This window comes from Anomalospiza imberbis, chromosome 3 (genome assembly GCF_031753505.1).
Source record: "Anomalospiza imberbis isolate Cuckoo-Finch-1a 21T00152 chromosome 3, ASM3175350v1, whole genome shotgun sequence".
Lineage (NCBI taxonomy): Eukaryota > Metazoa > Chordata > Aves > Passeriformes > Viduidae > Anomalospiza > Anomalospiza imberbis.
Window position 1 is genome coordinate 22,946,612 of NC_089683.1, and position 26,372 is coordinate 22,972,983.

At 35.1% G+C, this 26,372-nt stretch overlaps 1 protein-coding gene across 1 annotated transcript in view; it reads right to left on the reverse strand.

The window, feature by feature from the left end:
- The window catches only part of CSMD1 (CUB and Sushi multiple domains 1), a 1,092,711-nt gene that overhangs the window by 866,331 nt on the left and 200,008 nt on the right, over positions 1-26,372 (reverse strand). The window contains exon 2 of the mRNA XM_068183622.1: positions 2,002-2,218. Within this exon, the coding sequence (XP_068039723.1) occupies positions 2,002-2,218 (217 nt within the window). The remainder of the gene's footprint in view (positions 1-2,001; positions 2,219-26,372) is intronic.

Consider the following 26,372-nt stretch of genomic DNA (forward strand, 5'->3'; position numbering starts at 1 on the left):
AAGATGTAAAATCACACTTGTTAGTACCTTATCTTCTGTTTACTCTATTCTTCCCACTAATACCTTAATTCCAAACATCCTTATAGCTTACAAAAGCCTGTGATTACCACCAGGTGTAATTTATCCCTTAAACCAGTAAATGCTTTAATAATGAACTAACCAAATTTTATATACATGCAATCACCCCCTGTTTTGCTTTTCTTTCTCCACACTAATGGCCTAAGCCAATTTATTCCTTTGCCTAATCATTTTATATGTGTTTGGCAATATAGTTTATATGTGTTTCTAGTTTTTTGGATTTTACAATCAACAAGCAGTGAAAGTATCCTGGTGCATAATTAGCATACTGAAAGGTCCTTCAGGCGGCACAATAAAATAGTTGAATGTATTATTCATTTTTACTCAATTTTGTGTAGCAGCTGAAAAAAATAATACACAAAATATGGAGTGAGTATTACTTAATTGTTATAGTTTGTGGTGGTGATGTAGATACACAGCTATTTTTAAGGAAGAGCTCCAGATTTTGCACAATGGCTCAAGAACAACAATTACCCAAAATTAAGTGGAATATTTTAATTATGGGGAAAAAGACGTTCATGCCCTGAAGCAGAACTTCCAAGATGCTCTCTTGCATCTGCATGCTGTCAGCTAAAAGACCAATACTATAATTTTCCAATATTTGCCAAAATATTTGTCTTGATATGCATAACTGCAGAGGGGTACTCCTGTGAATGCTGTTTGTAAAACAAAGGATATGACATGGGATATGAGAAGTCAATAGAAACCTGTCATTCAAATTCTGCTAACCTCTGCATGCTGCAAAGCCAACAAACGCTTTTTCTTCATAATGCCATTTCTGAAAGGTAACCGATTAACAAATACAAGCAATGAGAAATAAAATATCTGTTTGTTGGTGCTCTCCCTTTAAACTATTTTCTACAGAGATTAGTACAAAACAAGCAGGCGTGTTAGATAATGCTAATAAAAGCATTTGACTAAAAAATAAATATTTCTCCTTTTTACAGATGATACAAGTACTAAAGGTCAGTTAAGTACAGTAAATGAAGCCCACACACTGTGCATCTAAATCATTGGTAGCTGTGTACTACCTTCCAAAGTTTTCAGAATTTTTGAACTGAGTAAACAATTAATCAGAACATTGTTCCTGTCAAAAATAACCAGTTATGATACCTACTAAAATGCAGAACAAATTGGTGAAGCTCCCACATTTGTTTTAGCACTACAGTATAAATCAGCAGCATATAAAAGGGTAATCAGACAACAGAACTGACAGCAGTGTTTCACAGTACTCAATAAATCTCATGCCTGAACAGAAAATGACAGAAGAGCACTGAAAGAACTGTTTGCTTTTCCAGAAAGTTCTGCAATCCAGATCCAGCAAATGACTGAGGAACTTACAACAAGACAACAATGAAATTAATGCTTCAAAACCTGAAGCTGTGAAAAACTTCAAATCAAAAAGCTTCCATAAAGCCTCTTTATGACGTCAGTGGTATTTGGAGAGATAAGACACACCAGTTTCTGACCTTTAAGGATCCCTAACTGCTTAATGGAGAAGAATTTCAATGTTGACAATGTCAAACAATTTGTAGCTGAACTCATCTCAGCAAGAATTCTTTCAAGAATTAGTGAGTGGTGCCTCCAAGATAGGGACTCTTGGCAAAACTTGGGTTTCACCAGCAGAAAAATAAAAAAAAATATACTGAAACATGGAATACTTCAGTGCTCAGGGCCTTCTCCAAAACTGACCTTGGACTGTGTAAATTTTAAGTACAACTGATGTTACTGTTATATAAGATAGGGCCATGAAAACCTGAAATTTGGATAACAGCTTTCTCTGAGAGATCTTGGAGCACTACTGTCCCCTTGGCTGGGAATGAACCAATATATGTTCTAACATATCATCAGAACATATACTCAGGAAAGAGAAAGAAAGGTAAAGAGACCGAAAGGAATTGGGAAAGAAAAAAGGGACCTTACCTCACTTTTAAATTGCCTTGCTGTGGTTGTCCATCGTAAATTGACAAAATATCAAAATCTTCCTCGAGGGCAAAAGTATGAAATGACAATTGTATCCTGTTACGCTCTCCTGTGATAATGATCCATGTGCAGTTGGCATAATTTGGATAACCATGAGGAAATCCAGGGCTTTCTATAGTACCATTTGGTCCCTGTACTAAGCCTCCACAGTTCTGACCTGAAAAAGAAGAAAGGAAAATTTGGAGTTGGTTTTCTTTTCCCTCACCCAGTATATATTCTTACATAAGTACCTATATGTAACCTTAATTTTGAAATATTTTTTCTAGATTACAAACAGCACATAAAATTGCATTTATACCATTCTTCCCTTCAGATCAAAAACCCTCATAACTGGATTTTCTGAGGCACTCAACATCTTTCTATGCAGTAAATCATTATTTAAGGTTATGTAGTATTAACAATATATGACTTATTCATTCAAATGTGAAATTTCAGCATTAGCCTTAATGCCATAAATTCAACAGACTGACAGTTCGAATGGCAAGAGAGTGTTCAAAAGTTTTTGGCAAATGCCATTTAAAAAGTTTTTTATATAAGTACTAAAATATCAGAATTTCTGATGTTCTGAAACCTACTTTAACATGAAGAGTAAAATGTAGACACATTTAATATGCTTTGTGTTGCAACTAATCAAGATTTCTATATTTGAAAACACAGCAAAATTTCTGTGGTATAATATTTGTAGTTCCATGTGTTTTGTGCTAAGAAAAGTGGGGGTATTTGGTCTTTTTGGTGTCATGTTTTTGGGTTTTTTTGGGGGGGAGTTTTGTTTGTTTTGTTTGTTTGTTTGGTTGGTTGGTGTTTTGTTTTGTTTTGTTTTTTTTAATTTTTTATTTTCCTTTTTTGTTTGGGTTGTTTTTTGGGTTTTTTGTTTTTTTTTATTCTCAAAAAATAACACTAAGGGTTTATTCAGCAGGCTTTTGTATCTGGTTTGTACATCCTACAGACTTTGTGAGGGCATGATAGCTCATTAACAGGAATTCATCAGCAAGAAACCTTGACTTACAGTGCAGACTGTTGCTAGTTTCCTACTTGATTTTGTTAATGCCTCACAAAACAGTTGTACTGACTCTGAACTGGAGAGAAGCATTAATGAAATATTTGAACAGAGAAAAAAATAAGGGCATTCTGTGGACTGTAATGCTTGGATTCTCATATGCATTTTAAGTGCTTCAGGACAAGTATAATCCCATATTTTATTGTTATACCTAAACCAGAAGAATATTTCTGACTGCAGTTTTGTTTTTAACTTTCTAGCAGATTCAGACAGAATCTTTCAGAGAAGCACTGTCAAATTTTTGTAGGAGGTTATTAAATCTTAATGAGATAGATTTAATAAAAGGGAATTCGTCCTAAAACTAAAGAACTTACAAGAAATCATTTTTTAATAAATTTCAAATATAATAACTCTAATGAAGAGATTAAAAAAAGGCTGTGGTGATTCAGGAAACTTTTAAAATAAAAATCTTCTCTGGTATACCTATCATTTGATTCATTTTAATAAGACATCTTTATTATCCAACATTTGCAAAGAAGGAACCTATTACACCATGAACTTAGTGTGAATGTTTCAGTTATGTACTGTTCACTAAAAATTATCAGCATGCTTGCAGACACTTGCAGATGCATTGTATCCTTCTTCCTACAACCCCAGGGAAAATGTCATACAAATGCCACAAACAATTTAAAATAATTTAATTACTACAGAACTGATGTTCTGAAAACAGAAAAGGAAAATTAAAGTGACAGCCCACCACCCTGTTACTCTAACCAGCTACTTGATGTCTGCAACGTTGGTTTCAGTAAGTCAAGTACCCCTTGCAAGCTGTGCTGCACAGCAGCCTTCCTACTGCTTGGGTGTGAAAGGTTTGCATTTAAAAAGGAGTTCATCTTAGCAATTCATCTAAAATCTGTCAGAGACAGAACCCCATTTTAGGAGGAGAAATGTGTAATTTTAGTGTATAAAGAATACAGTACACCATATGTAACTGCATATGTAAATGCAGTATCTTAACTTCATTTATGACATCCACGGAGACAAACAAATTATGTCCCCAGTCTTTTTGGGAACCTTAGAGCTGGCTTAAAGTAAAACATTATTAACTTTTATTTTTAAGCTTTATTAACTTCATAGTTATATTGTTATAAATTTATAATAAAAACTTTATTAACCTTTATTCTTAAACTCCATATTGCTGCAGTAGAAAGTGAACCCTCACAACCCCCACATGGCCGTGACTTAGCAGCTTCCTTACACAGACGCTTGTTACCTACTTGCAGAAGTTGTAACTGCCAGTGATTGCTTCCAGTTTTATTCCAAAAGGTGTTTTGTACTCCTATCTGTAGATATGGGTTATTGTGCATTATTATTTTGGAAAATAAACAGACTCTAATTAGGAATAAGGCAGAAAATATTTTACCACTGTTTAACCTAAGAATTTCTTACAATCCAGAGACCATTTTTTCTCCACTTTGCTTTTACTCTCCTGTATATATATTCCCCCAGTTCTGAAACTATAAATACATAGGTTCTAAAATTATTCATACACATAATGCCTATTCACTTTGTACCGAAAAAAACATGAGGCAAAAGAGAATCATAAAGAAAAACAATTACTGTGAAATGTTGTTTAGGTTAGTTCTTTATTTTATATGCATATATAAATATATACTTATTTACTTAGTGTTCAGTAAAAAAAAAAGTAAAAATCCTAGAAGAAAATCAATACACAGTTAACTCCCAGAAAATTATTTGCTGCACACACCCAATTTCAAGGAAGGTTTTGCTTCTGAAGTAAGCCATACTGAAAGAGGTTTCAAGAGCTATACAGACCCAGAAAATACATCTTCTAAGTCTGTTCCTACCTAGTTAAGATACAAGCATGTTAACAGAGAAAAATGTGGAAAAAAATGCCAGCTGCTATCTGTATAATACCTATTTTGTCAATATATACAAGTCTAAAACCTTCAGGACTGTCAAATGTTACACCTCTTCAAAGGAGTAAAATTCAGAATCAAACCACTTAGAAGAAATTCAGTTGGAGGATATACTTGTAGAATAGGAACAAAGAGACTTAGGGTGACAGGTAGCAGCAAATTACATAAGAGTTGAGCATACATACAAGAATTAAAGCAGTTTCTGGTTGCAGAGACACCATAGACCAGTAAGATTACACTGATGAGATTAGCTAAGAATGTTTTGTTACTTATGTGCATTTTAAGAGAAGAAAGAATCATCAAAGTAAAGAAAATAAACACATCAGCAGGAAAATGTTATAAAATATGAGCAGAGATTAAGTAGTTCTACTGGGCTGAATGTAGACTGAATATCACTGAATACACCCCAAAAAGGTCTATTCCTACATTTCACTTTAGTTTTAGACTTTGTGTCAAATAATAAAATAAATATTGCCATTTTTCACAAGATGTGCAGTCACTGATTGAGTACAATAGGAGTACACTGAATTATTTTAATACTAAAGGTGTATTAGACTGTGATTATTTGTATGATACCACATAACTGCTTATCTGAGTATAAACTATGCAGCTATTATTATTTTTCTGTATATATCTGTATATTTCTGTATATATTCTGTAATATCTTCTTATATTGTCTGTTAAATATTTCAGGACAGCTATTTTTACCTTATGATATAAAAAGCGTATTTTAAGAAAACTGATACCCTTGGGTTGTAGTTGAAAAATATTTAAAGTGATAATATTTAAAGTGAATAAACAGTGCTATTATTTTTTTCAAAGTTACTTTGCATATCCTGTACCAGTCCTATTGCACCTGCTCAGGCTCAGTATTTCTCAGTTGTGATCCTTAAGTGAGAGCCAATGAAGAAAACAAAACACTGTAATTTTGCCCTAAATACTGATGTCAAATTGGAGGTAGAATCACTAGGAATCAGTATAATTTTAATACTGTATTGCTGTAAGATTCTGAACAAACTTCAAAAAATAAAAACTTAGAAAACACTTCCTAAAAAATCTGATTTATATTTTCCTGGGCCTTTAGGTTTACTTATTACATACTCCCCCAACACACACTTCCCATCCTGTTTACCATATTCATTGACTTTTTGTTTGTTTCAAGTTTCAAATGCTTCTACAAAGAAAACATGCAAAAAGGAGCACTTCTCTTCTTGTAATTTGTAAGGTAGTCTGTGGATGACTAATACATATGTATACATATACATATTTATATAATAATAGGAATTTTTGAAGGATACATGTATATTGAACAAGAAAACTATAAAATGCATCAAAACTAAATCTAGTAAAGTTAGTGCTGCTAAAGATATTTTGATCAATCATGATAATGAAAATAAAGTCATGTTTATTCTTATGACTGTAAGTAGCACCTTCCATTCTGCAGCTACAGAGACAGAAAAGATGTCTAGCTAGATTGGATCTTCCTCATTCCTTGAAATAGTTTCTTATATGAATTTGCTGTATTAGTACATTTAATAAGTAAAACAGCTGCACTCAGCCAGATCAAAGGCTCATTCTGCTCAGTATCTTTTCTCCAGCAGCAAGTCAAATGAGGGAGGACTTCGACAAAAAATAAAAAATATCCCTCCCATTCATGGGCAGCATCTCAGGAATTTCTTAAAAGGAAGACATTCCAGTACACTTGTCTTTCTGTTTAATTGTCCTTGATATTATAGTTCTTTATAAACTCATCTCTGGGTCATCCTCTGAGTCTTTACTAACTTCTAGAGTCTTTCAGGTATTGTAAAAGAAATCCTAAAACACAAAAAAATACCTTTTTTGTGTTTGTTCAGCATTTACCATCTGTTAGGTTCATTTGACACCCCAGTAAGTTTATGCATGAACAGAGAACATATAGATGATCTTTTCCTATGCTTTCTATGCCACTTAGCATCTCACTGACATCTGTCATGTTCCAGCTTCTTTTATTTACAAGTTCAAAAGTTCCATTTCATATTGTTTTTCTTTGCACCTAAGCGATTTTATCACCTTTCTATGACCATTTTGATGCTGTCTTATACCCTGCATGAGACAGGGATACCAAAACTTCTTGTAATATTCAAAATGTGTATACATCATTTACACAGTAATAATTTTAATCCTTTTCCTTCTTCTCCCACTAATTACATATTTTATTTTCTAGAGTTAGTAGTAGCTTGACATTTTATATGACTATGGATTATAACTAAGATTTATTTTCTCTGGAATTACAGTGAGGCTATAGCCTGTCATTTTACATAGAAAAATGGGATTTGTTAGATTTCCTACAGTTTATGTACATCACATCGAATTTTATCAATTACTCCAATACCCCCTTACTTGATCACATAAGGCTATTTTTTATAATTCTTCACAATTGCTCCTCATTTTCATTAACTCATCACTTCCTATCATCGCAGTCCCTTCACTGCTCACCCTCTTTTGTAGATCACTTATGAGTGCACTGAACACACATAGCAGCACAGATTTCTTTGGGATGCCATGGTGACGCCTTCCTTTGTAAAAAACATACATCTTCTCCTAAGGCACAACTTTCATAAAACCTTTCAGCAATGTACAACTTTCTTATGCCCTACCCAATTTATTTCCTTTACAGCTGTTTCTGGGAAGCCTTGTTCAATATCTTCTGGAATTCTGGTGACCTTTATCCACATCCAGGCTGACTCATTCAGAGAACTCCAGTAGGTTTGAAAAGCATATAATTTTAACCTTTTTCTTCCATATGTCATATTTAATCATGTGTCAATCGATTTTTTTCCTTAATAGTTTCCTAACACAAATTTCAGGTGTTATGGCCTTTATCCCTTAACACCCCTTGGTCCGTTTTAAATATGGACATCTAAGGTGAATTGAAGCTGGAGATAACTTTTGCTGTGCAGCAATATTTTTTCCTAGATTGTCTCTTAAACTCTGGATAATACATTGTGCTTGTGACATTACCGTTTAGTTTGTCTGCTTGTTCCACAACCGGTTTTACCAAATTTTTGACTTCAAACAGAGGCATTGAAGAATTTTCCACAGACAACAGTTCAGGCATGGCAATTAAAAAGCCTATATATTTTTCCTGTCTTCCCTAATCTTGTTTTTATGTTGCTATTATCTATTGGCCCAGCAAGAATCTCTTGCAGGATACTTGCAAAATAGTAATTTTAAGTTTTATAGTGCTGGCATGCAATGCTCTTGGACACTAATATTTATTTCCAGATAAACCTTCAGAGAGGTCCCGGCAGTCCCTAAATCTTACTGGGATCTCACTGATACACCTGCTTTCACTTATCTTACCTTGGGATTATCTCCCACTGGCAAAAAATAGCACTGACCACTTGCTTTGGATATATAACAGGATGAATCCCATCATCTCTCTCCTATTCTTATTTGTGAGGCCTTAAATATAGGAGTTGATGGTGTGAGCCTTCAAAGATTTAAAATCCTCTCTTCTAGACAGCAAATTCAGACATCCATCTCTCATGGCCCCAGAGCACCTCACACCTGCAATTTTGAGTCCTTTAATTCAAACATGTGCACAATTGCAGAACTTTGTTACTGCAGTGTTAGCCACAACTTAAATGACTTACAGTAGCAAAATGCATGACTGCAACAGTTTCCTAAATATGACTTTTAAAAAAAAGGGATAAAAAAAATGTTCCTGATAGTGCAAAGAAGTGTTATGTACACATAGAACAAAAAACATCTCCTGTTTTCTTAACAGCAGATAACTACAGATTTAAATTGTGGCTGCTCTCAGTTGAGACAGTGGAGCAGTAGAGAGCTGTAAGACATGAACAGGTGGTTTGTACACCTCGTTTCAACCATCTCTTTTTCCTTCGTCTTGTGTTTTTTATATTCTCTGTATTTTCTCTTCTCCTGAGCACTATGCCTACCCCCACTTAGACCTGCAGCCCCTGCCATCAGTTGGCTGTGCTCTGCACTGGGCCTTCATCACTTCTTCCTCATTAGTATAACCTCAAGGCATCTTCTGATTGTCTTACTACTCAGTAAAACTGCTATTTCCTAAATAACTTCAGTCAAGAACGGAAACGTCAAATGGCCTGAGAGGCAAAGGCACTATTCTTTGAGGACTGTTTTAAATAGCATGTAGCTTCTTCAAGTGTCCTCTAAAAATCCATAAAAAAAAACTCATAACACCATTACAAGGCACTTTCCAGGGAATTAATCAAATCAGAAAGTACTGAGATCCTTTTAATTTAGGCATCATTGAAGATTTATTCACAAGCAAGCCACCATCTTTACTGGCATACCTAGAGCATGGCCCAGCACAGAGATCTCACACAGAGGGCACCTGCCCCACACCAGAATCTGCTTGCTGTGCCTGCCATCACTTTCCAGCCTCAGGGAGAACTGGCATCACAAGGTTTCAGTACTTCAGATTTTTAAACATACTCAAGACAGTCCTAGCACAATGTGAAATGAGAACAGTGTAAATTTATTCATTATATTTTTGCAAGACTCAGGCAAAAATAGTTTCAAGATAATTAGTGACATTTCTTTCAAAATTATTTGATCTTAAATAATTAATGTCTGGGGGTCAGTGACTGGAGAGACCTCAGTCAGTGACAGGCTGTGCCAGCCCCAGATGCCAGCCTCTGTGTCTGGCTGCACCAGGAGCCAGGGCAGGTGTGTGAGTGTGTGGGTGCTGGTGAAAGTCTGGACAGATGTGATGATGAGCAGAGGACAAGGAGAGGAACACAGGAAGGCTTCTTCCAGGACAAGACCCTGGGCTGGGTGACCACTGCAGCCAGGGAAATTGTAGTTGTGGGTGGGTGAGTGGAACAAAACTGCCCCAGGTCAGAAATGGGAGATCAGGTGAGGCCATCAGTGCTGCCTGAGCTCATGTGAGTGTGAGAGTGTCTGGCTGTTTATCCATGCAGCCAGCTGTGTACATGTGCACGTGGTGTATCCTTGTGTTCTGTGTGCCTGCTAGGAAAAGCTGCTCAGCCTTGCCACTGCCTGCGTCTGGGAAAGAGATGGGGCAGCCCCACCTCTGTTGGCTGCCGGATCCAAGAACACTATCAATTGCTTCTGAATCATTAAATATTCTGCAGCTTGGCACTAAAGGTAAAAAAGAGAGGGAAAATGGCAGCTAAATTACAAAACTTAGATGGATTTTCTTTAAATACAGGTCTATTCAAACCCTTGCAATTTTTGTCTGTGACCAGTGTAGGACTTTCATGGAGTCCCTCTCACATGAGATGCTTGAATGCATGTAATAACCTTAAATTCTGATGCAGACATTCACAAGGTGACTGGAACTTCAACAATCTATAAAACATTTTAAATTCAGACCTCCTAGCCACAGGATATATATTCATTGATTGTGCTGATGAAATTACAAGCTGGTGTTTTTTTTAAAGTCTCAGATTAGTACTATGAGAGTCAGGTGTAGGTTTTTGGACCATTTCCTATGTATACTTAAGTCTTTATCCAGTACTCAACTGAAATAAATTTTTTATTAAAATTAAAGGTTAAAGATTAATATTACTATTCTGCAAGAAATTCAGAAACAATTCTGCCATAATGCTAGCTTTGCTGTGTACCAGAGCAAAACACCTTAATTGCTGGTATGTGAAAGTTTTTATTTTAATGAAGTTCTAAAAACTGAAATGTATATTATATATAAACTGGATTATGCTGCCATTACAAATTGAAAAAAAGGTATTTCATGTTCTCTTTTTAATACTGAATTGGCCAAAAATACCAATAAATCAGTATTCACAAAGGTTAATGGAGAAATAAAACATGGATAATATTCTCTCTGTAGGAAATACTTTTTTTTTTTAAAAAAGGCTTTTAATACTTTAAAAAGTATAACACTATCAACTCAGTGCCACTGGTTAGTAGAGGCAAAAAAATAAGACCATAATAACACTTTCAAGGCTACAGCTTGATTGTGCTTCTGACACAACAATAAGTTCTTAATTAAAATCAGCTAGATTATATGAAATTGGTTTATCCCTTTTCCTTTGAAAATATATATTTTATCCCAGTAAAGCAAAGATCTTTGCATACTCTTCTTTCTTCCTTTGTATTTGCAGATTCATCAAAATGAAGGGAAGAAAATGCATCAAAAAGAGAGGAAAGCAATGTAAGTCCTATACCAGGTTTAAAATATGTAGAAGGTAGTGTTGAAAAAGTTGTTTTACAGAGAGTGAGACCCTATATTTTAAAATTCTGAGCTAAATGTAGACTTAGAACCCTTGAAAAAAGACTATTCTTCATAGATGCAAACTCATTCTGCAAAAGGATATCACTGAGGACAGGTTGGATTTTATTTTTCTACTTTTCTAAGATAAAGTAAAATAAATTGAGGTTTTAGGTAAACATCACTGTTACAGTTGCTTAGCAACAGCTGGTAGAACTAGAGACCATTGTACAGCTCAGGTAGATAAAAGGGAAGTGCTTATTTAATTGTTTGTGAAATACTCAAACAATAAAAGAAACTCTCTTCTGACCTTCACTGCAACAGGAGCAACACAACTGTAGGCAATCTACTCTGAGGATTTCTTTACCTCTCTTCTGCCAGATTCCTGGAACATACAGGATAATTGTCTGTACCAAATCTGATCACTTCGGCATTGTCACCTTTACTTTCATTTTTTATTGATGCCTTTTATTGATGCCACTTTCCCAGACCACTTCACTGACAGCCTTGCTCACATGTCAGGATCTTACAGCAGCTATTCTTTTTATAATCTTTGTCACAGGATGCCTACACCATGAGGCTGAAAAGTGTACCCTAGTTCAAGCTGTTTGGTTTTAAACTACTACTAAAGAACTCATTGTCAAAAGGCCCAGTTCTGAAGACCAGGAAAAATCCATTTGTCTCATTGTAACTGCTCCCAGAACATCATCTACATTAACTACTTTCTCTTCCCTGAAAGTTATTACTTTGTGCATCACTACTGTTATCCAGAAAAAAATGCTTTTCAGCAGTTTTTTTTTCCATTGTCCACCAGTCCATAAAAGGTTTCATATTTGTTCATCCCTGTTACTTGAATTCATTCTTTCTTTGCATTTAAAACAGAGTGGAGTCAGCAGATATTAACTAAGAAGGACAAATACTATCTTCCAAATTAAATGGCTAAATCATAATGAGGAAAAAGAATGAGGACAATAAATTTTTCAATAGTCATTAGAGAAGTTTCATTTTCAAAGATGAAAGACTTACTTTTAGAATTTAATTTGGAAAGATCAGATTACATTACATTGGGGTTTAATGTTAAAACCATCACTTTGTTAATAAAAGCATATTTTGCAGAAACAATTTTATCCATAACATTAAAAATTATGTTTTATGGATCTATTGCAAGAAATCAGGAAACATTCTTCTGGACAGGTGCATTATTTCTATGCACATAATTGTGCTTCTGATTTAGATGTGAATTTTATATAAAGCAGAATATTTGCACTATGCAATGCATATATAAGAAAAAAGAATTAAAAATTAACATTGTAGCAGAATGCAGTATTTCAGCATTAGCAAAGTTAAATATAATCAAAATATAGGTAAAAGGGCAACACATACAGGCATAAAACAGAAATTTACATACACAAAACATATACAATGACTTTCATTAGCATCACCAAAGCTGGAATGATGCAACATACACACAGTCCCTCAAAATTATAAAATCGAAGTACAGCTGTGTGAGGCATTCATGAATGGAACTAAAATTATGTTTTATAATAATCTTAATCACAGGAAATTTAGTACCTTATGTTTTGTATTGTACATGTATGGTTACACAGTATTAAAGTAATTTCTTATTTTAGTGGGGCAATGGGATGGCATGAAGGTTGATGCAGCTGCTGTGCCTGAGTCACAATGTCAGTAGCTAAGATTTATGCACAGCTATTTCAGACTGGAGTAGTTAACCACCATCTTGCAGCATCAATAACACTCAACTGAATGAGTAACTATAGGTCTGATTCATCATTGCTCCAATCCTTTGGTCTTATCTACATGAATTCAAAATGGTGCCAAAATGCTGCTAGTCTGATTTGGTGCCCCCAGCTCATACTGGAGTAAAATGAGTAAGGAATAAGAAATATTTCAGTTTCATCACAAGACCTAGTTTTACTTCTCCCATATGAAATAGAATGTTTCAGTGTTAGGTTTTCCACTGTATACATCTCAAGAAATTTATTATATTTGTAAATAATAGCAATTAATGTTGTGAACGGTAAGAACAATGCAATCAGCATTGGCTTTAAGGTACAGCTGATTAGACTAATATATTAAAAATAATGTATGTATAATATGACTATTTACTCATTAAACACTAACAGCCCATGCAAATGATTCAGCTATGCTACAGAAATAAAAGAAGAATTCAAATAAATTAAGAGACTTAGATGATAGTTAAAACTGAAACTATAAAGATGCAAGAGGTTGTTTATGATATTACATAATTAAATTACTTTACCCAACACTGCAACACTCCAACTATATCATACAAAAGTTTCTCATGGAATTATGGTGGAGGATTTTTTTAAGTACCAAATTGAAAAAAATCACCCAAGTATTCAATTATTGATGAGAGGTAAATGATATGAAATTGAAGAAACTGAACTTATTTCAGGCTTTTCATGCAGCCTGTGCCCCCACATACTGTGTCTACATCACAACACTCAAGCACTTCTTTAGGGACTAGTCCTGAACTCAATTTCTCAAAGGGATTTTAAATGCTTGATTAAGGCATAATTGAAATATGCAGAAGAAATCTATTCTTTGCAAGAATATTACAAGCAAAACCTTATTATGTTCATTTTATGTGAAATAATGTACAAAAGAAAAAAGCTGCCTGCATCACTGACTCATCCTCAGGAACCCGTGTGACTGACAGGAAATGCAGAGCCAGAAGCAGCACAGCAAGTAGATGATATTCATGTTGGCGCTGTTAAAGCTGGTTGTGCCAGGGTGGGTGAAATGTAGGGTGATCTGCCATGTCAGGGCTGAGTCTCTGGTGCAGAATTACTCTTAGACCTGTGAGCTATTCTAACGTCCATAGGCACTGCTTCCACAAAATTATATGGAGATTCTCTAGAATATTTTTAATTTACCACTCACATGAGATACCTTTATGGTTCCACACATATTCTAATGCAAACAATTTTCTAGAGAACATACAAATACAACATTGTGTGCTCTTTCTCTAGGCCTAAAATTGTTGGCTTTGATGTTTGTGATAATCAAGTGACCTGACTTTAAATAAAATAGTTGAAGTATGGGGGTGATGAGGGATGGAAGACATTGGTCCTGAGATTCCAGCCTTTTGGAACAGCAGCACAGTTTATCTGACTATGGAAGTGTCCAGGGGTCTTATCATACACCCACTGAAGTCAATGCCAAGGAATCCACAGACCCCAGTGACAGAAGAATCTACTTTGTAAATACAGACTCTAATAATTTTTGTATCTGTCTTGCTTCTAGAAGAAAATCACAATGAGAAGCTATTGGAATGGCTCAACAGAAGTGCACATGCCTTTGGGGGACTGCACATGGCCCTTTACAAGAGCACGATAAAAGCTAAAATATTGGGTTTCACTTATGTTACATCAGACTGCATTATGTTATGCTGTCTCATATCTCACCTGACAGCACATTTCTTTTACAAAACATAAAAAGACAGAGAAAACAGCAGCGATTTGAAAACATGTTTATGTTAACTGAGGTGAATAGTCAATTAGAAGATAACATAAAACAAGCTCTAATTAGTTAGAAGATTCTTGTCCCTAAGAATAAAAAGCATTATCAACTCCACAATTTTTATACAAGTAACTATACATTATTAATTCAATGAGCACTGTAATAGTCATTAAACTACAGCTGTGTGATTTACTCTTGAAAGTCTGAAAGTGCTCACCTTTTTCATGCTCTTAGCCCATCTGACTCCCAGTTTTCCCTTCTATCTACAGTTTTCCTTATTCAGGGAGGAACATGATTATATGTATGTGAAAAGCACTGAACATGTGGCTCCTGTGGTAGAAATTCTAAAATTAAATGGTTCACAATGGCTTGCAGGACAGACAGCAAAATGTTGTGTGATGCTTCAGCTATATTATTGACTAAATTGATTATTTACTTTAGCTGCAACCATAACATCTTCTTTCTGCCATGGCAACCTATACTGAAGCTATGTAAGTCAAGGTATGGTCATGAGCTGCAGTCATCCAGTTCATATAAACAATGTTCTTACAATTTCACAGAAAAAAATCCAAAGTATTAGTGTATTTTGAAAACAAATTTAAGATTTGCATCATTGTATACTTTATAAACAAAATCTGGCCATGAAATACTACACCTATTATATATAAAATTATTACAAAATTAAGCAAATAGTGTTTGCAATCCCTGTCAATCAACATAAGAAATATTTTCCCATGTTTACATTTATAAAGTGTTTATTCTCTAGGCTATAAAAACAACTGGAGCCAGCAAACAGAACATCAAAGGTCACACATAAAAGTATTACCACATAGAATTACAGTACTTGAAGAACAAGAAGCACCCCCCACACATTTCCCTCAATGTGGGCTATTCATAAAAAAAAATCTTCAACAAACAGGTTTATTATTAAATATATGACTTATCTCAATTATTTATCTTCTGCCCTCTCAGTTGTTTTTCTTCTGCCCTCTTTAAGCCAACTGTCTTTGTGTCACCCTGCAGATTTTCAGATGATAGAAGCTGGCATGTCTTCACCAGCTACATCACATCAGATCAGCTGTAACACTAGTTGAATTTGCAACTCATATAATGATTCTATCTCCTTCATTCCTTCCTTCCTTCCTGCTTTCCTTCCAATTTCAAATGCTTTTTTGGCAATGACATTTTATTATTTATTCTCTAATTTGATCTTCTAAATGATACTCTACCTATTACTTTGCTATTTTTATGCTTCTGGGACAAACCCCTGCATACATGACTAGTAATCAAAGCAAGTGCAGGGAAGAAGTCTGTTTACTGCATTTGTTAAGTCTTTTTCCAGATTATTTGTCTATTTAGTTGCATGATGGATTGAAGAGATATTGAATTTAGCTGCAATTTTACTTGCTTTTGCTATGTGAAGTGCTGCAGGGAGACTGTAATACTGAAAAATTCCATTTTGGCACAGGTACAGTAATGTCGTGTCCAAGGCCATCTGAATTTTGCACTCATAGCAATGGATTCCAAGCTACCTATTAGAACTCAGGGGAACCATTGTGAAGTAGCTGGACTATTGGAGTAATTTGTTCACAAAACCATGAGAGTCAAAAGTCAGCAGAATACTTAAAATTATTAGAGGAAAAATGAGAACTGGCATTAAACCCTGCTTAAGTTTACTGCCCAATCAGCAATATGTACGAAAGTTCAAACCTACTACCTTATCAGAAAAGGTATAAACAGGAATTACAAGGATGATTAAAAGCAGGAAACAGGTTCTGCACAGGGAGCCCAAATAGACTGATTTTTTAGTCTGCAAAAATGACTGCTGAGGGCAAAGGTGAGAAAGGTCCATGGCATGACAGGCGAAGAAAAAGTATTCTGTCCTGTTTTTCATTTCTGTTTTCACTCCTCAAAACACTCCTGCTGATAAGTTCAAACTAAAAGGAGATATATTTTTCACCTAGTGTATAAATAAACAGTGGAACTCATTTCAACAAGAAAGCAGTTAGACTAGCAAAAGGGAAATTAGCAAAAGAAAAAAAAAAAAAAAGATGGAGGATACATTAAGATAATTTTTAAAGGAAATATAAACCTCTGGCTTAGCAAGTCTCTCAGACACACAGACCTAGAAGTATCTGAAAATATGCTTGCACTCTTAGTTTTTCTAGACATCTGCTATTAGTCAGTGATATATAAAATATACCAGACTCTGGATATTGGTCAGCTCTACCAAGTGGGAGGTATCACTGAGGAGGGATAGACCTCCAAGCATCAAAGTTTATCCATGTCAGATTCTGAATAACATCCAGTTAATAGGTTTTATGTTTTAACACTTTGGTTCTCTTCTTCATTGAAAGGCGCTAACAAGTTGCACATTATTAAGGAGTATATTAGCCATTCTTACCCTTTGCTTTTATTGCCTTCATGGAAAATATTTACAGAGCTATCTACATTGGTTCCCTTTTCTTTGTAAAACCTTTGCCTTTTTTTTTTTCCAAATAAAAAGAAGCATTATTAATAGACAGGCGGATCAATAGTTACAGTATCAGATCAATATTATAACAATAGTAGCTATTACTGAATTTCTTAAACCACACATTTATAACAAAGAGGATTTTCCAATTTCTCATGAAGCATTCATACTATGTGAGCTTTGGCAGGCCTAAGATTTGTGTAAAACATTTTTATTATTGTTTGTCTCAGTAGGAAGCAAGTGAAAGGAATACACATGGATTAGACTGCCACCATGAGACTAAGCTGAGCAATAATTTATGAGGAAGAAACAATAGTTTGTAAGAAATTAACAGTTTGGTCCTTGATTTTCACAGATTCTGTTCACTAAACATCATCTATTAGTTTGCAGTACTATGCCTTATTTGTACTGAATCTTCCAAATATGTCATCTTGATGCATTTACAGTCACTATAAGTTGTAGAATGACCATGGAAACTTCTTTTGGGATGTCGGCATTCACATGAGAATGATATAATTTCTTTGCTGGAATTGCTGGACTATCAGCTAGTTACAGAAAGCCACAAAAAATTTTAAACACCACAGTAATTTTTCCAAACGTCTTTCCCCACAAAGACAAAAGGTTTTATGAATAATGAAGAAAAAAGCCACACATTTTTCTCATAAAAGAACTAAATTTTTGGTACTACAGGTCAGCTCTTCAGTCAGCCAATTAAGAAAATTAAGAAAGTTGTGAAATAATTTGATAATAGGCAACTTCACAGTGGGAAAATGTGTCTGAAACCTTGAAATACTGGGTTTGTACGGTGGGAAGATATCCCTTGAACCAAAAACTTCCATGAGACTGCTGTTTTCACATATAGCCTTCTTGGAAATATTTACCTTTCAAAAACAGTAGTGACTGCAATGATTGACAAAGTATTTGAACAAAACTAGTTCTGGTCCTCAGGAGAAATATTTTCCTTAAGCTGACCACAAGATGTGTGGTCAGAACTGTAAAACCCATGTATGCCCAAAGCAGAGACAGGAGCTCGCCTCTTACAAAGATAAAAATATTTGCACAGAACAATAAACAAGAGAGATGGTTGCAATTAACAAAGCTGGATGAATCAGTAAAATAAGTAGGCAGGTGATGGTGATACATTCCTGCAGATTTAGCTTATATATAAGAGCTAATAATCTGTTTAATTTGTAACAAAGCTGTTTTCATTTCAGACTGAAAATAAAGAAAACTTTAGTAAGTTCAGGGTTTTGACTTTTTCAGTTGGAGTATTTTTTAATGTTTCAAGTAAGAAGGTCCTGAATTCCTCTCCAGGATAACAGTGCTATGTTCTTACTAACCTGACTGGTGAATTTTTCTGCTAGCATAAAGGTGATTTTTGGTCCTATTTAGCACTTAAACCAGTTGCAAATAAAGGCTTTTTTCAATGAAATTCTATTCATATAAATATCTTGATTTGAGATCATGCAGTATTCATCAAGGATAAATGCAATGATGAAACTTTTGTATTGCACCTTTTATTGCATTTTGTATTGCTGGTGCTCATTCTGTTGAATTGCACCATTTCTTAGAAGAGTGGCATGACATGTTTTAAGGCTATTTTCTCCCAATTCCTCAACCAATATCAAAATTTATTCTTTCTCTTGGGTATTCTAATATAATAGCCATTTATTTTTCTAGATCTACTTCAAAAAAAATCAAAAGTAGAGGAAAATAGTATCTTTTCTGTGTTAAAATGTGCTTGGGAAATGGAGTCACTGTATGTCTCTGCCACCTATATGAAAATATATTCTCATACAACTAGCGTCAGTTATGACAACATATTTTTAATTTGAATTCTAGTCTTAGAACAGACAACGTCTCCACTGAGTCCTTCCTCAGGAAGCATGCTAAGGCTCCATGTGGTTTCTGGGACTGAACAGTGAGTGTGCTCACCTCATCCTCACACATTAATAGTATGTATTCAAGCCCAACTGTACAATGGATCGGTGCTGCATGTTTCCAGTTTCTTTGGATTGGAACGATGTATGGTATCACAGAGAGGAAGAGGGGCTATAATTCCAAAAACCACCATAGTGTGCATGGGTACTACACACACACTCTCTCACACTCACACCCTCCACTAATAGAATGGGAAAAACTAAGAAACACTGCACGAGAATAAGTGGGACAAAGAACTAGATCCATAGGCAAAAGCTGTGACAAAAAAAGGCAAAAGATTTGTTAGTTTTTGGGGCTTTGTTTTTAAAAGTCTGAGAAAAATCATAAATATATGCCTTAATCCCATTAAAAAATAAAACCAAAAAGATATATAAACATAGATGGTGCTGCTTTATTTATGCATGCTAACAGTCTTCAGTTGTACAATCACGTATCCTTACTTTTAAAATTCTCTCTTTCTTGTCCAGTCTCCTTCCATTCCTTAACAACTTCTCTTACTTTGTAAACATTCTCAAGTTCAATGTCATTATTGTTCTCTCCTAAAAAACATGTTTCTTCCTCTTCACAAAAATAAGCTACTAAAAAAATAGCAGGTAATTGAAAATAAAATCTAGAAGTTTTAGTTAGGTCATTGCAATTTTGCTGCTTCACTTTTTCCTAATTCTAATATTTACTATGATAAAAGACTTATACAAGTAGACCTATTACATTTATCCTCTAAAGAGGGATTGAAATTTCCCCACAAAGAAATATGCCAGGAATGTAGCATTCATTAAATATTATGGAAAAGTTTGCAAAAAATTCTGCTCTCCCTAGAGAGTTTAGGCAACTGCCTCAAAAGCCATATGAGGTCTAGCTGACCAAAGCTTCTCAATTATGCAGACCTCATAGTTTTCAAAATTTGATGCTAGAGGAAAACTATGGGGCAATGACCCCTGTGACAATTAAACACAAGTTTAAGTTCACAGAATGGTTTGGGCCAGAAAGGCCACCTAGTCCACCCTTCCTCCATAGGCAGGGACACCCTTCTATGTGGTTGCTCAAAATCGCATCAAATCTTGAATGCTTCTGGTGATGGGGAAGCCACAGCTTGCCTGAGAAACCTGTTCTACTACCTCACCACTCTCATAATAAAACCTTTCTTCCATTACATCCACCGTCTTACAATTAAAAACCATTGGCCCTTTTCCTGTCACTAAAGGCTTTGATGAAAATCTTTCTCCTTTCAATAAGTCCACTTCAAGGAGGCTTAAAGCCACAATAAGTTTTCTCCAAAGCCTTCTCCAGGCTGAACAACCACAACCCTTCTCAGTCTATCTTCATAGGAGAGGTGCTCCAACCCTCTAATAATTTTCATGGCCCTTCTCTGGACCTGCTCTAACAGGTCCGTATTTGTGCTGCTGACCCTGGTGCTGGATGCAGCACTCAGGAGCAGCATCACCTTCCTCAACCCACTGCTCACTGTTCTTTTGCTGCCAGCCAGGAAAAGGTTGATTTTTGGGGGTGCAAGTGCACATTGCCAACTCATGTCCAATTTTAGACCCACCAGTATCTTAAGTTTTTCTCTTTAGGGCTGCTCTTTCATCACACAGTTGGAAGACCTGGATTCAAGCCTACTTCCCAAATAATTTCTGAATTTTAACTAATGACTATCCAAGACAGAAAGCAGAAGATCTGAGATCCAGGATAAAATCTAGGCCTTTGTCCCACTAGCAGGGTTTCAGTTCAAGAAACCTGGAAACAAATCAGCCATTACAAAAATGTAAAATGCTTAGAATGCCTCAGCCAGTATTGTAAGGTAAAGTCCCTGTATTTCAAGGGAGAACAGTATGGTACTCAGCTGTCTAACATTTCTACTTACAAAGGATTTCCTAGAGCTACTCTTCATGGCTGTAACGTATATTCAGATCAAAAGAAATTAGGTCCACATGGTTTCCACAAAGTTGGTTAAGTCTTTAATGAGGTCTTTTTTAAAAGACACTTAGAAAATTCAACCTCACTTTTATTCATAGCTGCCTAGACAAGAAGCTCTAGAAACAAACCCCAAATATGTATTACTAGTAAGCAAATTTTACTGTCAAAATTTTCCTTTTTTTACTTATCATCCATACCCTAGAGACTAAATTATGCAGGATTTTTGATTTTGATTTGCTTTTGTTTGGTTTTCTAATGAAAATAGAACATGTACAAATATGCAATATGAAGATATAAAAAGTCTAATTTTAAACTTAACAATACTGTTTTTTTCCACAAAATTCAAACTCTCCCATGAGCAATGTTTTCCCTTTATCATGTATCATTTAATCTGCAACCACAATCACTTCATCATCTGCAACATATTCTAAAGATGCTGCTTCAAAATTACTCGAATCCTCTTCCATCTGCAATTTCTACAGCTATCAGACCAATTTATACTGCTGGTATCACATCCTACAACAATTTGTTAAGGCCTTCCTCAATGTAGATCTGTTCTACATGTTTTCTTTTTCCCATTATTGGTTTGGAGAACTTTCTTCCGACTTCACCAAGTGGTGGTGATTTATAAACACACAACTCTGACACAAATTTGATTCTTCCTCTGAACTCAGTAGCACAGTTTTCTAGAAGTCTTATAAATGTCAGATTATGCTTATATGTAAAAATCATTGTGGACAGGATTACTCTCACTTAACTTTAACCACCCAAAGTTAGTCATGTAATCTCAACTAGTCATCAGTCTCCCATTTTAGAGATAGATGAGAATTTTAGAAGTGTGAATCATTCAATTTTATCTTAGATATAAACTTTACAAAGACATGAATCACCTATAAATGTCATTCCCCATTGTCTTTTTAACAAACTGAGATCAGACTAGATGTCTAACTCTTATGTGGTTACCTGATGAGATGCTAAATACCACCTCACCTTTCCAACTCAGCAATATACACATTTAACTATGCATGAAACTTAGAAAAGACAATTCATTCCAATCTTCCCCCTAGGAAACCTCTTATGCTCAATTTGAGCAAAGAATTGACCCATTACTGTTGAAAACATCTTAGTACTTCTTTGGGCTCTGTGAAATTTATGCAATGAATTAATTTTATCTAATATATAAACCCTGACAACAATTTTCTATAGATCATTTTCTTACCAGAAGTTATAAGCATTCTATCAAAAGGAATTAACACCAAAAGATTAGTTATTATTTTCCTAAATTACAGAGACAAAATTGATTGCTAAGTACATTAAAATTGAAAGGGAAATCCTTACAAATCTTTATTTGCTGGGAAATCAGAAGTAATATGCTTAATTTAAAGCAAAAGAAATATATTTAATTCAAACATTAGAATTTTAAATCTCCTTCATGTAAATAAATATAAAACACATTTATGAGACCTCCATCTAGAAAAGTGTATATATAAGTAGATATTCTTTAATGTTGAGAAAGAAGAAAAATATTATTTGCACTTATATTAGCATTATAAGCAGAGACTTGTCCTTTGATGGGAGAAGTTGAAAGTCTGTTTTAATTGTATTTTAAAGTACTGTTTTTTCCTAGTTTATAATCTTTAAAAGAAGAAGCAGTCATTTGGCTTCAACCCTGTGAAGGCATACCACAGCTGCAGCAAGTGAGCAGAGTTCTGAGCAACTTAACTTTTTAATAGCAGAGGTAGTAAACTTGCTAAAAATGTATGCATTTCTATATGTAGTGTATATACATAATGTATATATATATGTGTGTGTATATATGTACATTGCACACACAAATACTTTCAGGACTATGATGGAAGCAAAAACTGCATTTATAAAATAGTTTTCCCATGTAAAAGAGTTCTATAGGCTTTTCATGAGGGAAACTATTTCAAATCTTCTCTTTTTATTTGTAGGAATACTTTGTAATTGACTTCAAAATAAATTGCTTATTAAATTATATTGCTAGTACCATATACTACAGTTAAGCATTCTGTCAAAGCATATTTATTTTGACAGTATGAGAAATTTATCATGTTCAACAGCTGAGAAAAAAAGGATCAGCAAAAATCAAAGTTTCTGAAAGCCCAAGAATAAACAGAAGAGAAACAAGTCGGCAATTTTTTCTTTCCACAAAAATGAAACTAAATAAAACTAAACAGGGACACAAGGATGAGGAAGTGATTAATCACTGCACATCCTTTAGTGTTGCAAAATTTACAAATCAGTCTTTAATAAAGGAAGGAACTAATTTGAGTTGTAAGGAAATATAAAAGACTATTCTTATGTTCTCTTGGATGTTCACTTTGATTTTTTAAGTTAAATTCTATTGTTCTATGTATTGATCATGTTTTGTATAGAGAGATTGTGATCAAGTTGTTAAAGTGAGAGCTTTCTTCTCAACTGTATCTTACTATTCTTAGTTTGAAAATTCATTCCATGCATCAGAAAAGGTGCATAAATGCATTGTTTACAAAAATAGTAATGTGAAAATCCCTTATGCATACTCAAGTCTCTTATGTACTGAGGATTTTAGGAAAGATGCTGAGCCCTGCTGTCCCATTTATAATAAAAGTGACAAAAAATCTATGCTTCCTCCAGATTTAAAAGAACTTTCCATGCTTTTTTTTTTCATCTTTCCAAATTCCATAAATTTTGTGGCACCATCTGACCATTGTAGCATACAGTGAAAAACAGAAGGTAAAGACAGTGCATTACACACCATGCTTTTCACAGCAGATAGATGCCATGGCTTTGCAGACTACATGGAATTCTTCAGCAGTGTGCATATAATGAATATTGTGGTGCCTCAGTCCAGATATTAACACTGAACTTACCCTGTACATAACTTTTTTGATATCTGGATCAGTGGTGTGAATTATTCATCTATGCAGGACAGTGTCAGAGTCCAGAGCATCCCTTTGGCTGCCCCAGATGCCTTGAGTTCCTGGCAGGGGGCTCAGGAACCTTAGCAAGAAGTCAAAAACACCAGTGGCTTCGATTTTAGCCCATGGGAGAGGCTGCCAACCTTATATGAGGAATTACAAGCCAAAAGGGTTCGAGTAGTGTAATAGGGGAATTGACACAGGGTGAAAAAGTAGAATTTTGGGGATTTTTAGAATGTAATTCAGGGGTACAAGATGGAGGAATCTGGGTGTGCCTTAGCCTTTTCTTCCTTCTTTTGTCCTCCATGTCTTGGTGTAATAGTGACACTTTTCTATTGGTCTAGCATAGGGACACACTGTCCAACATAAATTTTAGGTATTGGTATGGGAACTGTAAACATGGTACACGTAATTTTGAGGTAATTTTGAGTATATAATGTGGGAGACGCCCGGGGCTCGGAGCAGACTTCCATGGCTTCTGTACTAGGTGGACCTCGGCAGGTCAGAGAGAAAATATTATAGATAAGAAAAAATAAACAACCTTGAAAACTCGGCTTCACGCATTCCAGACCTTTTCTTCGGCTGCCAGGCTAGGGAAAAAAAGACTTTCACACTGCTGGGGTCTTGCCAGCAGACCCTGACAGGACAGGGGATTTGTCTCTATCTCCTAGCCAGTAGAAGGCCTTGCTCCTTCTGATAACTTCTAGATATAGGAGTTAGTCATGCTCCAGATGATATGCAGGAATTCACAATAATTTGAAAGGTTTCATGGAAATTTAAAATGTCTCAGGCTAGAAGGCACCTTAAAGATCATCTAATTCCAAACCCCCTGCCATGAGCAGGGACATCTTCCACTAGACCATGTAGCTCCATGTCCCATCCAACCTGTCCCTGATGTTTGCACAGGATCATTTGAATAGGATCATGTATTCCACTCTGATGAGCATGCACAGCTGGCGACAAGAAACTACAGTTCTGTCACCTCTGAGCAGGTGGAGGTAGTTCAGATGTTTCCTGCTTGCAATAGGACCCTTTACAGAAACGACTGGCTCCTTTTACATGTTTCAGGTACTTCTTGTCATTGTCCTAAATAAAAAACATTGTGTATACAGCATACTTGACTTTGAATACCTTGGAAACTTTTAAGCCCTGACTTGGTAATCAGAAACCATCAAACTGGAAAGCCAAAAATAACAAAAAATCCCTAGCGAAAACTGAACTTCTGGATCTGGAGCCACCCAGGAAGGGGGAGTTCAAAGCTCTGAATCAATACCAGAACCTCCAAATAGAAAGATAGTTCTGGCAGATCCCTGGGCTTAATCTCTCATACTGATTAGTTGGCATGTTTCTAAAGTTTCTTGCATGTAGGGAAATCTTGTATTTCCTATATGTCTGACAAGATGCCTATTTCTTTCTTTCAGAAAATACTTTTCTAGTCATGAAATATGCTGGTTTCAGACCAAAGCACAAGGCCAAATAACCTACAGTCACTTATGTGTTTAGTCATAAAATATTTTTCTTATCTCTGAGCACAGATACTGCAGACATAGGTATCTAGCCTAATACTTTCTCTGGAAGACTAAGATTTTTATTGAGGTTACTAGAAACTCTACAGTCTTTGTTATCAGCTCTTGCTTACTGAGCAGATCTTTTCTTATCACCAAAACTACTCATTTGAATGGGAGATTCAAGATTAAATGAAGTCTATAACCTTTTATCAATATCAAGGGAAAGGTCTAAAATTTGATGGAAGCAAGTACTAACAAAAACACTTTTATGAGTGTATTGCTATATAATATATATAACTTTTGTCCCCTAAAATGCAGCTGTCTTCCTCTATAATCATAATTGTTCTCTTATGACATAACTTTAACTATTTTAAATCTATTCTCAGATCCAAATGCAAATACATATAAAATCTCACAGGTAAATAGGAGATTACCAATGTAAGAATACTAATTTTGGTAGGAAAAAGTAGTATTTTTTAATAATGTTTACCTACAGCTGAGAACTGCAGTCAAATTTTTTTCTATAGATAATTATAAATGGGTCAGAAATTAAATTTAAAAACAAGAGAAAAAAATATCCAACCTAAATGAAGGTTAGAAAATTTTTCTTCTTCCATATGCATTGTCATGTTTAACCCAGTACACAAGATTCCTGCTTAAATGGCTGGCCTGTTTTCCTCCTGCATTCTTTCCTCAACCACTTTCCTCACACTGTTTTTAGAGATAACATTGCCTTGTCCATCAGGAAAAGCTAAAAAAAATTTTCAGACAGTTAATTTCCCATCAGGTCACAGAGCTAAGGAAATTCAACCCATGGCCTTATGATGAAGCACAGGAGAAGCAGCAGAGGATGCTACATTGTGGCTTGCACTCTGACAATATTGAGC